Genomic DNA, 14,138 nt, shown 5'->3' with positions numbered 1-14,138 from the left:
GCGGACACCACGTGACTCCCAAAGAGCTCCGCAGCTTCGGATGCTTGTGAACCTTTGAGACGCGTGATGAGAAGAAAGTCATCAAAAGGTGAGGGAATCATTTGGCGCCTGGGACTCAGGAACAGGAAGACCAGCGCATCAGGAGCTGTTGCTATCTTTCAAAGCTTGCGCCGCCTTTTTTTCTATTGTTTCATGTTGTGTTATCGCTCGCTAAACACATCGTCACTCGAGCTTGCGGCTTCTTTCATCCACTGAACATCCTGCTATCGCCGCCTTCGTTCCGAATACCGTTTGATCCGAATAGATAGCGGTCGCGATATCGCTCAGATTGATTTCAGATCCTCGTACAGCTGCTCCTTGAGCTTGGACATGACGGTGGATGGTCAGACTGGCCCTCGCGGCGCAGTACACGATTGAGTAGCTTGCGCGATGCCGGGGGTCGTTGATACTCCCGCCGGCCCAAGCTGGCCAGGCCTGGGCTATACGGTTGCGCACCAGAAGGTTGAACTGGAGGTAGATTTCGCAAACCGGAATCTCAAAGGCAAAACGGAGATCATCATTCACCCTCATTACAAGGACCTGCGCACTATTCGACTGAATTTCCGACAGGGAGAATTGAAGCGTCTAAATGTCAGCGGAAAGATTCCTACCGTCAAATACACCGATCCTTACGAGTCCCTTCAACTCTACGGACCCCATTATCACCAACGCCTATCGTCGAAAATAGATGGCCTCCTCAAACCCCGTCCCGAACCTGAACTTCTCTTGACCCTTCCGAAAAACGTCCGCATCGAAGAGCTTGATCCGTTTTCTACGGAGGCTCAAGATCAGATGGCACTTCGTGCTCCCGGGATAGCTGATGATACGGAAGGTCCTTTAAGCTCGAAGACCGCGGATGCGTCCCTTCCGCGATTCACGGCGCTTACGGTAAATATCGAATTTATTGTCGAGAACATACGCGATGGTTTGCAATTTGTTGGCGTGGAGAGTGGTGACAAGCGCTATCCGCACGTTTATACCACAAACTCTCTTGATTATGGGACTGGATGTCCGCTTTTTCCTTGTGTCGACGACCCTTCCTCGCGTTGCACCTGGGAAATATCGATCAAATGCGCGGCTACGCTAGGCGACATTTTCGACCGCAAATCAAGGGATCAATCAAGTGGTGGATCTGGAGCTCGTCCAAAATCAAGCACGAACTACGATCGATCCATTGCACCTGACGACGAGGCCATGGATATGTCAGTGGTGTGTTCCGGGGACCTAACGGATGACATTGTTGATCCAAGAGATCCCAGCAAGAAAACAGTTTCGTTTGCTTCTTACTCCCCTCTTTCTGCCCGTCAAATCGGATTTGCTGTTGGCCCATTCGAGTATGTCAACCTCGCTGATTTCCGTGAAAGCGACCAAGATGAACAACTTGGTCAGAATGCCATTCCGTTGCATGCATTTTGCCTACCAGGAAGAGGTGATGAAGTTCGTAACACCTGCTTTCCGATGGCAAAGGCCATCGATTATTTCTCATTGACATATGGTTCATACCCGTTTGCGAGCTACAAGATGTGCTTCGTCGATGACGCACCGGAAGACACGTTACCGACATCCTACTTTTCAATATGTAGCAGCCGTCTTCTGTTCCCGGAGGAGATAATTGACCCCATGTATGACTCGACTCGTGCAATCACCCATGCGCTTGCCGTCCAATGGATTGGCGTCAATATCGTGCCGAAGGAGGCGGTTGACACTTGGGTAACGGTTGGCGTTGCTTGGTATATGACAGATACCTTCATGCGAAAACTCTGCGGAAATAATGAATACCGTTTTCGACTAAAGCAAATGTCGGATCGGGTCTGTGATCTGGACTACGAGCGTCCGTCTGTGCACGACATGGGAAATATCCTCAGCATAGACCCATCAGAAGCCGACTTCATCGCGCTCAAGGCGCCGCTCGTCCTGTTTATCCTGGACCGGCGCCTCACTAAGGCCAGCGGAAAGGCAACAATGTCCCGGATAATCTCTCGTCTTTTCTTAAACGCTCGTATGGGAGAAATACCCAATGGGGCCGTTACATCCTCTTATTTCCAGAAGACTTGCGAACGGCTCGGGCACGCAAAGTTGGACACATTTTTCAATCAGTGGATTTATGGTGCTGGGTGCCCTCGGTTCCAAGCCACTCAAAGATTCAATAAGAAGAAATTGGTGGTAGAAATGATGATTAAACAAGTTCAGTCTGATCAACCAAGTGCTCGTGATTTGGAGAAGGATGCCTTCATGCGCGACGTCAAAGAAGAAATTCGGAATGTGTATGCCGGCACAATACAACCCGTTTTCACTGGGTCCATGACGATCAGAATCCACGAAGCTGATGGTACCCCTTACGAACATATCGTTGAGATCAAGGAAGGCGTCACGAAATTCGACATACCGTATAATACGAAATATAAAAGATTAAAAAGGAACAAGCGACAAAAAGAGCGCGCCGCGGCCGTGATAGGTGCGGACGGCAATGCGGAGGTACAGGAGGATATCCTGCTCTATTGCCTTGGAGACGTATTGCAGACTGAGGAAGAAATGCAACAATGGCGACTCGCAGATTGGAGTAAAGAGGACGAAGAAAGAATGGGCCAAGAATCTTACGAATGGATTCGCATGGATGCAGATTTTGAATGGGTTTGCAAGCTATCACTGGTCATGCCTGGATACATGTATCTTTCGCAACTTCAGCAAGATCGTGATGTGGTAGCTCAATTAGAGGTTTGTCGCGACAAACCTTCCGTGTTTATCTTTACTTACCATTTGATAGTCTCTCCAGTATATGGCTGTCCAAAAGGAACATCCTTTGATATCGACCATCTTCCTTCGAACACTAATGGATCGAAGATACTTCCACGGGATCCGTGTGGCTGCGGCACGGGCTTTAGTAAAACATGCTAAAGAGGAGATAAACTGGCTGGGACTCTATCATCTCGAGAAAGCCTTTCAGGAAATGTTCTGTCTTCCAGACTCCCCTATGACTAGGTCAAACGATTTCTCAGACAGGGCCGCGTACGTTCTTCAGCTAGTCATCCCAGAGGCGATCTCTAGAGTTCGAGACGTCAGCGGCAAGACCCCAATGAGAGTTAAGCGGTTCCTTTACGACAAGCTGAAGTTCAACGACAACTCAAACAACGAGGTAAGCAGACCTACTAACTGTAAAACTTAATATGCTAGTGCTCACAGAAACAAAAAGTACTCGGATAACTTTTACGTCGCGACACTGATGAAGTCTCTATGCCATGCCATGCTGGGAAGAGTTGAAACCCGCACCGACGAACTCAACGACTTCGACATGGAAGCTGTTCTAGAAGCACAAGCTGAAGAACAACTCGAAAAAGACGCCGTGGCAGAGATTGATCGTTATAGGAGGATGGACGAGTGGTCAAGCTCATTCCAAAACCTGTACTCCCGCGCGGCTTTACATTGCCAGATGCAGCTCATGCAGGCTAAAATAGCGGATGTCGATGTTATGCAGTTCCTGCCCTACACACGGGTGGGCACTTACGACCTCCTCCGCCTAGACGCCTTTGAATGCCTCGTCGAACTCGATATCTTCAAGAGTCCCGAGTTACTTCGGTGGTTTGTCTTCACTCTGTCCAATGATCCCTCGGTATGGCTCAGGTGGCGGCTTCACAGCTTGTTCGGGAAAGCGCTCGCGCCGGTAGCATTTGGACGCAGCGTTGTCAAAGAGCCATCAACAGCTGCCGATGGCTTAATTATTGAGCAAGAGTCCTCAACAGAACTTCGGCAGGCGGACCTCGCTCGGAGACAAACTGTTACCGGGGCTTTGGCTGCCCTTAAGGCGGAGGTCTCTGGCGACCAAGTGCTCAAGGAGTGCCTCTGGGCCGCATGCAGCTCCCCAACAATTGGTGTACTGGAGCTCTCCGAGCTCACAGACCTATGCAGAGTCATATACGACCCCATAACCTCAAAGAAGGTTGCCCTAAAATACCCCAGGTACTGGGGTGTCAAGCACCTCGGAAAGGTAAATCATAACACAGTTCTGCTACATCGAAGAGTAAAGCTAATACACCCATGTCTACAGGGCCGCCTTCATTTCTTCCGCACGAACAAGGCCCGGACATCCCTCCACCCCTCCAAATACTTAACTGCATCCACAAAACGTAAAAGAGAAGACGCACCAGCCGCTCCTATTCGAGTCACGTTCAAGCAGCCAAAACCCAACCCCGGCACACCATCCTCAAATACCCCAGACCCAAGTTCCTCGCAATCAAAACCCAAGCTCCACATCCCAAATTTCGCTGCGGCCTCAACACAAGCACCACGAGCATCACAAACTCCAGCAACCCCGTCTACGCCTGGCGGTGGGCTCAAGCTGAAATTGAAAATCGGATCCAAACAATAAGACTAGAATTTTTTTAATGAGTATACCTGTATTGTACCGTTTTTTTCTTTTATTTTTATCTCCTCTTCACTATATTTTGGCGGTGTGGGTTGGGTGTTTGGATCGCGTTTAGCCATATGAGATTTGGGGCGTGAGGTTAGGATGGATCTTAGCTGGACGACTGGAATATATTCCTATACGGGCTCCGAAACTTTTACTTTGCGGCTTTAATCTGTAGTGTGGCTTCTTGAGATTTTCCTAGGCACCGGTTTTCTTCAATGCAGGTTGATTCGCTGCGCAACGCCCTCGAATACTCCGATGTGCTAGTATATGTAGTTGGCAGGCATTCTTCGAAGGGGAACGTAGCTAGTGGTCTACACAAGATAGACATATGTAGGTATTATTCAAATTTCCTTTCCTTTCCCTCTCATAAGCATAATAAAATTTCAAAAAAAGATACCCTCGGATAGCTCCACGCGAGCGGTCCAACCCGTGAACTCCTTGATATTTGAAGTAACCCACATACATGCATGTATGGTATATCGATAAAAAAGAACGTAGACGTCCCGACGTCTCCACCCTCCACACGCAACATATAGTTGTCTATCTCTCGCTTATCCGTTCCAATGCCTAGAGTGGAAAAGCAGACGTTAGCAATCTGATCGAATGGGAGAGCTCGAGGCGGAGCACAAGCAAAATCGGCATTAGTGGAAATAGAACTGACCTCAAGCATGACAACTGAGTTGCCGCGAATTACCTGCAAATAAGGCGTACCAGTAATTAGTCTCACAGCATCCATCTAACATGCAAAGAGGTGACCAGTTGTGAGGCCTTGGGCGGCGCGTGCAGCTTACAATCATGCCGATAGCAACCTTCTCTCCACCTGGCTTCTCTTCAAAAGCTTCGTCAAGGACGATGTTCATAAACACCTAATATTGCACATGCGTCGTTAGTCCTATTTATCCCGGCAATGGAACCATTCGATAACTTCTGTCGGACGCTCCAAAATCTGAAACACGAAGGTGGAAGAAAGGATGGATGGACTTGGGTCCATTTTCGACGTACATCGTAGCCACGTAGAACGCCAATGACTTTGCGGTTTCCGTTAAGTTCGCAGAACACCCGCTTCTCCATATACTGTGGGCGATGTAGGTTAGCGCTGCTATTCGCGCCATCAACGGGTAGATTAGATATCGAGACACACCTTCTTTAACTCTGGCTGGGCTTGAGGCATTTTGGCGATTTGGTCTTGGTTCAATTTCCTGCCTTGGTGTAGAGGTGGTCGCGATGCGGAACTTTTGATATCGGCGGGAGCGAGCTTATCGGAAAAATAATGTTCCCGATAGCTCAAAATTCCCGGGTGACGCAGTCGCCAGAACAATACTTCTTCCCAGATACGCCGTTTGAAGGATTGAGAAGGAATACTAGATTTTCAATATGAGCTCTGGCTTTGCTAATCGACGGAAACCCCGCAAGATCGGCGGAGCCGACGAAGACAACGATGAAGGAGAACAAGGCAAGTCCCCGCTTCAGTACAATGTTTCTGAAACAGTATCTGGTAGTTCATGGACTGACTGCGGTATTATAGATTCTGGACCAATCGTGAAAAAACCGGTGAACTCAAAAACGAAGCAAAAATCCAAATCGCGCCTTTCATTCGGGTCCGGCGAGACTTCAATGACAGAGGATGGCGAGGATGAAAGCGAGGTTATTGTCCCCAAGAAGCATGGCTTGGGTAGGCGCGTGCTTGAAAAGAACGCATTTCAAAGATCGATGACCCCAAATAATCAGCTTCCGCTACGAGTTGGGCCCGAACAAGATCGACCAAGCTACAATGAGGACTACCTGAATGAACTTCGAAATCAGACGGCTTCAACCCCGAAACCTGCAGCCGACGATATGAATGGCAATGAGGTGGACGTGGCGGCAAAATTTGGCGAAGTTATGAAAGTTACTGCTCCCTCGGCAATCCCTACTGAGGCCGAAATCAGAGAGAAGAAGGCTCGACGGGCAAGACTAGCAAAGGAGCACGACAGTCATAGTCTCACGGAAAAGGACTATATTTCGCTCGAGGAGAATGCAGAGGATGAATGGGAAGTGGCGGATAGGGAAGATCACAAGGATACAAGGCTGGAGCGAGACGACGAAGACTTTGCGGAAGGGTTCGACGAGTACGTTGAGGATGGGCGCATATCCTTAGGGAAGAAGGCAGAACGCGAACAAAAGAAGAAGCAGCGCGAAGCAATGCGCGAGCTTATTGAGGATGCCGAGGCACTTTCGGATGAGGAAGACTCGGACTTGGAGGAGAAAGCAGCTTATGAAGCAGCACAAACAAGAGCTGCAATAGGTTATGGCAAAGATCCCGTGGATCGACCAAAGACACCCCCAAAGATGACATCGCTCCCACGTCTGTCAACATGCCTAGACCGATTGCGGATGAATCTTGCCGTTCTGGAGAAATCTAGGTCACAAATGATCAATCGCATGGAGGAGCTGAGAAAGGAAAAGGCCGATATATCTGTTAGAGAAGTCGAGATACAGGCTTTGATAAAAGAGACTGGAGATCACTATGAAAAGCTCAAACAGGACGCCGGTGTCACTCCGGGATCCGAGGTTGCCACTCCCGCAACTACCGATCTCGAAAGCTCGCGAGGATTAGAGAATATTGGGACGCCCATGATATCCAAGCCAAACTCGGAAAGTGAATCATGAGCCGAATTGAAGCGCATGTGCCTGCTTTACAGGAGACCCCAATCTAGCAGGTGCTACCCACCCAACCCCATTATCACCGTGCGCGACACCACAGTGAGCACTAGGGGACTTCTGTTCTTTGACTCTACTCATTTGAACTCTCAGAAGTGCACTAGCCTCACCGAAGACAACTCACACTATTTCTTGGAGGCTTATGCCCGATGGACCGAACACCTTTTTTCTCTCTAGGTCGCGGGCCACTGTCCCGGCCTGAACTTGCAGATGAGCCTATTCAGTGAGTCTTGCCAACATGACATATCCTAGGTTCTGTATAATAGTAACGCGCTATGGGAAGGCCACGTAGGGGCTTAGCTCTAATCGAGACACCTATTGACGAGAAGGATGGGGTTCCTCCGCACCTCTATCGCCATTCGGACGCCACTCCAATCGAGCTATTCTTCGATTTGTTTTTTGTTGCAAACCTAGCTACCTTCACAGCTACACATGAAATCAACAATGTAGAAGGTGTGTAAACTTTCGCGAACTATGTGTCCGAGATCTAATTTGCAGTATTAGCTTTAGGAGCCTATATCGGATTCCTCGGAGTGATTTGGTTCAGCTGGCTCCAGGTAACAATGTTTGATATCCGCTTTGCACGGGACTCGCTTTTCGAACGGTTCTGCAAGGGAATACAACTAGCGGCCATGGTCGGATTTGCCTCTGCAGGCACACGGTTCACCACGCATGTTCAAGACGAGAATGTTTGGGCCTTCCAATCATTAAGCCTTATTCTTGCAGGAAGCAGATTCCTGCTATCTCTACAATATACCATCAGTATCTTGTTCATCCGCAGGCGGATGAGGATTGCTGCCAAAGGACTATGCGTTGTAGCTGCAACCCTATGCATTTCGAGTGCGGCCCACTTGGGAGTAAGCCAATCATGCAGTCGCACAGGGAGGCATACCACCGGCTAACTAACTATTTGGAAGATGTATTTTGCCTTCGGCGAAGAATCAGCTCATCCCTACGTATGGACTGTTTGGTTCGTCTTGTTTTGGGCTGAAATGTGGATTGTAATCGCCACCTCCTGTATTACCCCGGGCATCGGATTTCAGGATACTCATCTGAACGTCCGTATGGGGCTACTCACCTTGATTATTATTGGTGAAGGCGTCATTTCTGTAACAAGACTTGTCAACAAGACAGTGCAGCCGGGCGGCTGGACTAAATGGTCGTTTGTTCATATCCTAGGTGTTACTACCAACGTTGTAAGGCCCCCGCTGATCACCCATGGTACACTTCTCCTGTTGGAATCCGCTAACGTTGGCATTTTAGTATTTTATTTGGCAGGAGTATTTTGATCTGACTCCGAGACGGGCCATGGGTACATTTGCGCAGCAAATCTGGGCCCAGCTGCATTTTCCGTTTCACGTGGTTCTCATCCTTCTTCTGGAGGGGTCGCAGATCCTCGCCCTGACTTTGGATATCACTTTGAAGTTGCAGTATCTTACAGAAACGATCCTGTCCGCATGCGAAGAGCCGCGGCCGGAACCACGAGTCGCCATTGGGTTACTTCGCCAGACAATAGAGGATATGGAGATTCAGTACAGCCGAGGCGCAATTGGGGAACAGAGGGCAATTTACGACATATTGGACGACCTTCCAAACCATCCGATCTGCCCCGATAATGGGACAATTGGATACAGACTCATTAGCAACATGTATAATGATCTGGTTGGGAACGTAACCTCGGCCCTATTTTCCAGTATGAGGATAGTGCCGCCACGTACTGCACATGTTAGCGCGATGAGTAGTTCCCAGCTACTGAGAATGTACGTTGAACTTTTGGGATTTGTGTATGTGTACTTCTTTCTTGTGGCGTCACTTGCAATGTTTCTTTTTGCGGCCTTTGGACTTCTGGCTCGACGTCATGACAAACCGCTGGCTCTGGGAATCGGGGTGGCAGTTCGTGTTATCTCCGGTGTTTTCCTGGCATGCCTCACCATCTTTGCTAAGCATTTCGAGCTTGCCTATTCATTCATGAAATCACCGACTATACTGTACGCATTTACATTTGTATTATTTGGAGGTAGGTCCCCTCTGCTGGCCTGTGGTATATCTTTCTCATCAGGACGTAGTGCTTTTGGTTGACCGACTTTTGGATCATTATGCTAGCCACCAGGGCAGCAAGAATCCGACGGGACGCAGGAAAGCGAGGTAAACGCGATGTGTGTGTGTGTGTTTACCATCTTTCCCTGTACACAGTTCCATTTCGCCCTCACTGGGCCGGATTTGCAGGATTTGCAGGATTTGCAGTGCGATTCCGAGGGACAATTGTGTTTGTTTATGCTTATTGATCCTGCTTGGTGAATCGATGAATCACTTTCTATTTACCAATGGGCCTGGGGGGATCGCCGGCAAGCAGGATGTAACTTCCAATGGGGGACCAAGCTTGGTAGATACATCTAAGATGCCTTTGGGAGACTCAAGCTGTGTGCTGCATATCCGTGCATACTCCGACGGAAGTGTACCTACAAGTCTCTTGGCCATCCCCAGCAGAAAAGCAGCGGAGCAAACCGGTGGGAAAAAAAACCCCCGAAGGTAATAATAGAACATGAAGCATTTGTTTCGGGAGTTGAAAACTGGGGGGCCTGCGCTGTAGCCGGTGGCTTAAGACACCTGCCAACGGACGACGGCAAGCCAGATGAAAGTGTCAAACGGAGGCGGGAAAGGAAGACCGACGGCGCGCGGGTCCACACGAGGGGAAAGCACTGGATGGACTCCATCAATAAGTATGAGCATACACAAATCGGATGATCAAAATAAATTTAGGTTTTTCTATAACAGCTTGCAGCCCCGCGGCGTGGGAGCTGTCAAAAAGTAGCACGCAAGGAGACGGGCAGACAGGTTGTTGCGGTTGGCCTTTAAACGCGCAGCCCTAATCAAGCAGGAAAACACCACGCACGCAAGCACATTCGCTCAGCAAAAGAACGTCGTGTAACTGGAGTTGGGAGGAAGCCAAAAGCCAAAGCTGACAGCACAGGCACACTGACGTCGCCTGCATACCCACGACTCTGGAATTGGTCGTGCGGCCAGACCGGGTTGATCGGATTCAGAGCATTGCGTTGGTGGTTGCACTGCGAGTATGCTGGGAGCCATCCAGGAAAACATGATGCGGGGGTGAAGAGCACCAACTGATTATGCTGTATTTTGCTTTTTCTTTTTCTTTTTTTCTTTTTTCCCTCTCTCTTTTTTTGCCTCCCGAGGTTTCTTCCGTCGATTCGGACACCACGATTGCGATTGCGATTGCACTGCGCAGGGAAGTATCCACCCACCCAATGTCGGCTTGGTCTACACGCACTGCAGAGCACTTCTTCATAACTTGCATCCAGCAAACATGATCTAGAGAGAATAGTGGAGCCCGCATTGAGCTTATCGTTTGGAAATTCACAGAAACCATTGAAGTTGGTTTGCATGATTTGCTTTGCATTTCTCGAGTCCATGATCAAATTGGAACCTGGTAGGAGGTCCAAAACCGAACTGCCTGTGTAAAAGATTGGCATGGTACGATAGGAAGAAGGTTCCGCCTCGGGTTGAGGCTTTGGTTAGCCAAGAAGGTGTGGTTTGCGTACGCGGAAGCGTATTGATACCTGGTTCCTGATATAGGCCACTTAGAGTACGGAGATTAGCGACGAGACCCCAATGATACCTCAGACAAAGAGGGTTAGTTGAATCCGCCTGGGTGTTGAGGCAAGACTGCTGGCGCAGCTCGTCGGGACGGGAGAGCGACGCTTGGATCCAACGGTGGGAAAATCCCCCGATCAAACGTTCGCAGATCTCTTGGGCCCCAATGATACCATATGATTGGGGACGGTGCCGTATGCAGCGGAGCTGTGTCCCCAATTCCGAGAGTTTCCCCTCAGATGAGTTGTTGGCTGCTGTTCTTGGGTTATGACGATCATCAGATGCATGAAACAACAAAGCCCTATGTAGCCAGCCGCCAGCGGGCACTACCGTGAAACCTGAAATCTCTGGCGCCCTGTCCAGGCTATCCGTTTCTGGTGGGGTTCTTGGAAGTCCTTATTTGATGATCTACATCGTTTTTCGCTTTCTTTCATAGCCGGGGTGGCCGTTTTCACTGTTGTCACTTGAGCCACCGATCCAGCCACATCCGGACTAGAAGGCCTCTGCTTGACTGGAAGTTGAGACTTGTCACTGTCTGTTCATTGCCAAGAGTTGATCATGGAGAAATAACAGAGGCAGATTCAGAGCCTCCCCCTTTTCTCCTCTCCGAGGATGATCTCCTTTCAGGCAGTACCCATGTTGAATCCCGGAACATCAGTAAACAAAGATACCAGAGATCAAGGCTTAGCTCTGATAGCACTGCTCCTTTAGGAAGAAGAGCGGAAGCCATGATAAAAGGGGTTTAGCAGACCCCAAGCATATGGAATCCGAAACCCTATTAAAGCAAGATTTCACGGGGATGGCCGTGGGAGAGGACCTATCGAACTATCGATGAGCTGTTTGTGGCCGTTCTCTTAATATTGGCACTCCTTTGGATTCTGTTTCCATTCTTTTTTTGCATTGTTTTTTTCTTGACAATTGAGACATTCCAAAACAGAGTATTCGTCCATCTTTCTCAATAGAGTTCAGCTTCTTCTCGAATCATCTCTTTCAACAGCACGGTGAGCACTGAGACACAGCACATCTGCTGCACGTTAGTCTTTGCCATATCACCCACGAAACAGCTATCCACCCCATCTATGGACGGCACACAACTTAGCTGAGTGGCTGACACTCTTCTCCCAAGTTTCACGATTGAGTTTCACTCCAAAATCACTTTTGTCGGGGTTGAGCGTCGAGGTGGATTATCAAGCCCCAGAACAGTTCGCAGTGACCGTGGTTGCTTCTTGATATCTGGTGGGGAGAGCAGCCTGGTGAAGTCTCCTGGTAGGTTCACAGCTGCGTCTGAGAACCCCTCCGTGCAGATACTGTGGTGTTGACTGAGACCCTTAGCATGCAGGTGCCCTAGTACTCCCAACAACGTGCATAAAGCAGCAGCAGCAACAACACTTAATGCACATGCTTGAGTCAGTTTAAACAGCAGCTATAGGTGACAAGAGCGGTGAACTTGATAGGATAGGCACTTGGCTTGAATATAAAGCAGCAATGTTCCGCATCTTTGTTGAAACGGATGGCTTTGCCAGTGACAGGGACATTGAGCGCCATATCCTTCCTCCTCCTCCTCCTCCTCCCTCGTGTTTGGCTGTCCTGCCCATTAATACTTCTGGGAACGCCCCTCCACAAATGTCTTTTGATCCCCAAGCAAACCTTCTCCAACCTCCAGAGACCGTTGCCAAGTGTGGTGATTGTCAAATGGACGACCGCGTGGGAACTGACGGACGGTGCTCGGTGACGCACGATGAGACACCAAACGTCGATCCATTTAGCGAACTCCAAGCCATCGAAGAACAATATAATCATTGGCAGATCAACTTCCCAGTGGTCGAGCCAGGTGCAAGCGTTTTATCCAATACATTCCAGACTCAATCACTATCAGAGTGTTCATCGCATTGGGCCGCTTTCAAAGTTGAGCCTCCAAGTCCGGAAGGCCAGCTCATGTTTGACGACTATGGCTCTAGCAATGCCAGCGTCCCTACTCCCGATTTATTTCATCCCATTCCGAGACATATCCCATACACTGAAATCATGCCAGAAACAATATCGACGTTCGAACAAACGGAGACTCCACAAGGGAATCACTTGTATGAGAGTAGTGGACGTCTGGTGCAAGCGCCAGACTGGACTAACGACGCCTTAACCCTTCAGACTCTGCTCCATGAAGTGCAGAGTCCTGGCACAACAACCTCTCCAGTCACCGTGGCCGGAAACCATACACCAAGCACCATTGATGGAATAGTGTCCCCGTGGCCTGCGCTGAAGATCCAAGGACATTGGGGTGTACAGGAACAGCCCAGCGTGATTCAGAACGATCACGAGGTTCTGTGGAATGAGCCACAGGTGTATTCTGATATCGATCCGCAACAGGACCAATTTTGTCAATTCACTGAGACAAGTGACGATATCAACGGCTTGCCCTACATAGTAGGGTCCGGCTTCGAAACTTTCGGTGCCCAGTCCTCATCATCATCACCTTTCGACACTACGACATCTTTCCCCAATTTCTACCAGCACGGCGACGCAACCCAGCTCCAAGATTTCAACAAGATACCATATCCAAATCCAAACAATTATATCCCATTTTCAAACGGGCTTCCGCAAACCAACTCGGCAGGCTCATTCTTCAACACTTTCGGGCAGATCTCCTCCTACCAACCAAGTTACACCGAACGTATGAACTCCTGGACAAATGATGCCCGAAATGCGCTCCTCATTGAATGCAAACGCCGTGGGCTCTCGTACCGGGACATCAAGAAGATCGGTGGATTCAGAGAGGCCGAGTCAACGCTTCGTGGCAGGTATCGGACTTTGACAAAGTCCAAGGACCAGCGCGTACGAAGACCTCACTGGAAAGATAACGACGTAAGTATTTGACTTTTTCTTTTTTTTATTATTCTCTCCTTTTTTTTTTTTTTTTTTTTTTTTTTTTTAAGAGGCTGCTAACCCCATGAAGGTCAGACTTCTGTGCGAAGCTGTCAACCTATACACGGAACTCGACAGGCGCAGCGTCTGCACTTCAGCGTGTCGTTCAAGGCGTCCAGATCCAGAGCCCAAGATACCTTGGAAAAAGGTTGCTCAGTACATAGCGGCTCACGGAGGGTCGTATCATTTCGGCAATTCCACCTGCAAAAAGAAGTGGTGTGAAGTGCAAAGTACGCTCGGGGGTGATCATTCAGCTCCAACGGACGTTGCTATTAGTTTTGAATAATTTCATTTAGAAGGGTTCAACATAAGGGTGTAGGTCTATAGAAAAAGGCACCTAACAATACGTGTTAATGATAATGTGAATGTTTAATAGATGTGGCATGCCTTTATGATGCCGAAGGAAGGGAATGAAACATATGTACCTCTAGAATAGCGTTAGGTNAGCTCATAACTCATTTCT

General features: G+C 49.0%; 5 protein-coding genes across 5 annotated transcripts; 3 read left to right on the top strand and 2 right to left on the bottom strand.

Moving 5' to 3' along the window:
• Nucleotides 1–429: 429 nt before the first annotated feature.
• ASPSYDRAFT_145141 (transcription initiation factor TFIID subunit TAF2) lies at nt 430–4,402 on the top strand (the record flags this gene model as incomplete). Its single annotated transcript, XM_040841501.1, has 4 exons — nt 430–2,754; nt 2,804–3,172; nt 3,230–4,021; nt 4,082–4,402. 4 exons carry the CDS (start codon nt 430–432, stop codon nt 4,400–4,402), a joined length of 3,807 nt encoding a protein of 1,268 aa, XP_040706933.1.
• A 555-nt stretch (nt 4,403–4,957) lies between these two features.
• Nucleotides 4,958–5,682, bottom strand: ASPSYDRAFT_41879 (putative small nuclear ribonucleoprotein SmG). Its single transcript, XM_040846357.1, has 5 exons — nt 5,586–5,682; nt 5,447–5,518; nt 5,236–5,310; nt 5,106–5,138; nt 4,958–5,011 (listed from the first exon to the last, which is right to left on the bottom strand). Exons 1-5 carry the CDS (start codon nt 5,613–5,615, stop codon nt 4,985–4,987), a joined length of 237 nt encoding a protein of 78 aa, XP_040706932.1. The 5' UTR covers nt 5,616–5,682; the 3' UTR covers nt 4,958–4,984.
• A 136-nt stretch (nt 5,683–5,818) lies between these two features.
• Nucleotides 5,819–9,223, top strand: ASPSYDRAFT_143426 (uncharacterized protein; the record flags this gene model as incomplete). The annotated part of the gene is made up of 7 exons (XM_040841340.1): nt 5,819–5,901; nt 5,944–7,082; nt 7,322–7,367; nt 7,428–7,597; nt 7,649–8,001; nt 8,062–8,340; nt 8,408–9,223. The coding sequence occupies 7 exons, from the start codon at nt 5,819–5,821 to the stop codon at nt 9,221–9,223; spliced, it is 2,886 nt and encodes a 961-aa protein (XP_040706931.1).
• A 438-nt stretch (nt 9,224–9,661) lies between these two features.
• Nucleotides 9,662–10,961, bottom strand: ASPSYDRAFT_41877 (uncharacterized protein). Its single transcript, XM_040846356.1, has one exon. It carries the CDS (start codon nt 10,633–10,635, stop codon nt 10,015–10,017), a length of 621 nt encoding a protein of 206 aa, XP_040706930.1. The 5' UTR covers nt 10,636–10,961; the 3' UTR covers nt 9,662–10,014.
• A 1,280-nt stretch (nt 10,962–12,241) lies between these two features.
• Nucleotides 12,242–13,961, top strand: ASPSYDRAFT_144018 (uncharacterized protein; the record flags this gene model as incomplete). Its single annotated transcript, XM_040841393.1, has 2 exons — nt 12,242–13,615; nt 13,707–13,961. 2 exons carry the CDS (start codon nt 12,242–12,244, stop codon nt 13,959–13,961), a joined length of 1,629 nt encoding a protein of 542 aa, XP_040706929.1.
• Nucleotides 13,962–14,138: the final 177 nt, after the last annotated feature.

The sequence above is a fragment of the Aspergillus sydowii genome (genome assembly GCF_001890705.1).
Source record: "Aspergillus sydowii CBS 593.65 unplaced genomic scaffold ASPSYscaffold_2, whole genome shotgun sequence".
Classification (NCBI taxonomy): domain Eukaryota; kingdom Fungi; phylum Ascomycota; class Eurotiomycetes; order Eurotiales; family Aspergillaceae; genus Aspergillus; species Aspergillus sydowii.
This window is presented reverse-complemented; position numbering and strand designations above follow the sequence as displayed.

Bases quoted from the DNA above. Each gene is read 5' to 3' on its own strand.
- ASPSYDRAFT_41879 (XM_040846357.1), bottom strand. From the start codon at position 5,615: ATGCCTCAAGCCCAGCCAGAGTTAAAGAAG. The intron at 5,519-5,585 runs GTGTGTCTCGAT...CATCGCCCACAG, and splicing joins CCCAGCCAGAGTTAAAGAAG to TATATGGAGAAGCGGGTGTT. The intron at 5,139-5,235 runs GTAAGCTGCACG...CCTTATTTGCAG, and splicing joins AGGTTGCTATCGGCATGATT to GTAATTCGCGGCAACTCAGT.
- ASPSYDRAFT_41877 (XM_040846356.1), bottom strand. From the start codon at position 10,635: ATGCCAATCTTTTACACAGGCAGTTCGGTTTTGGACCTCCTACCAGGT.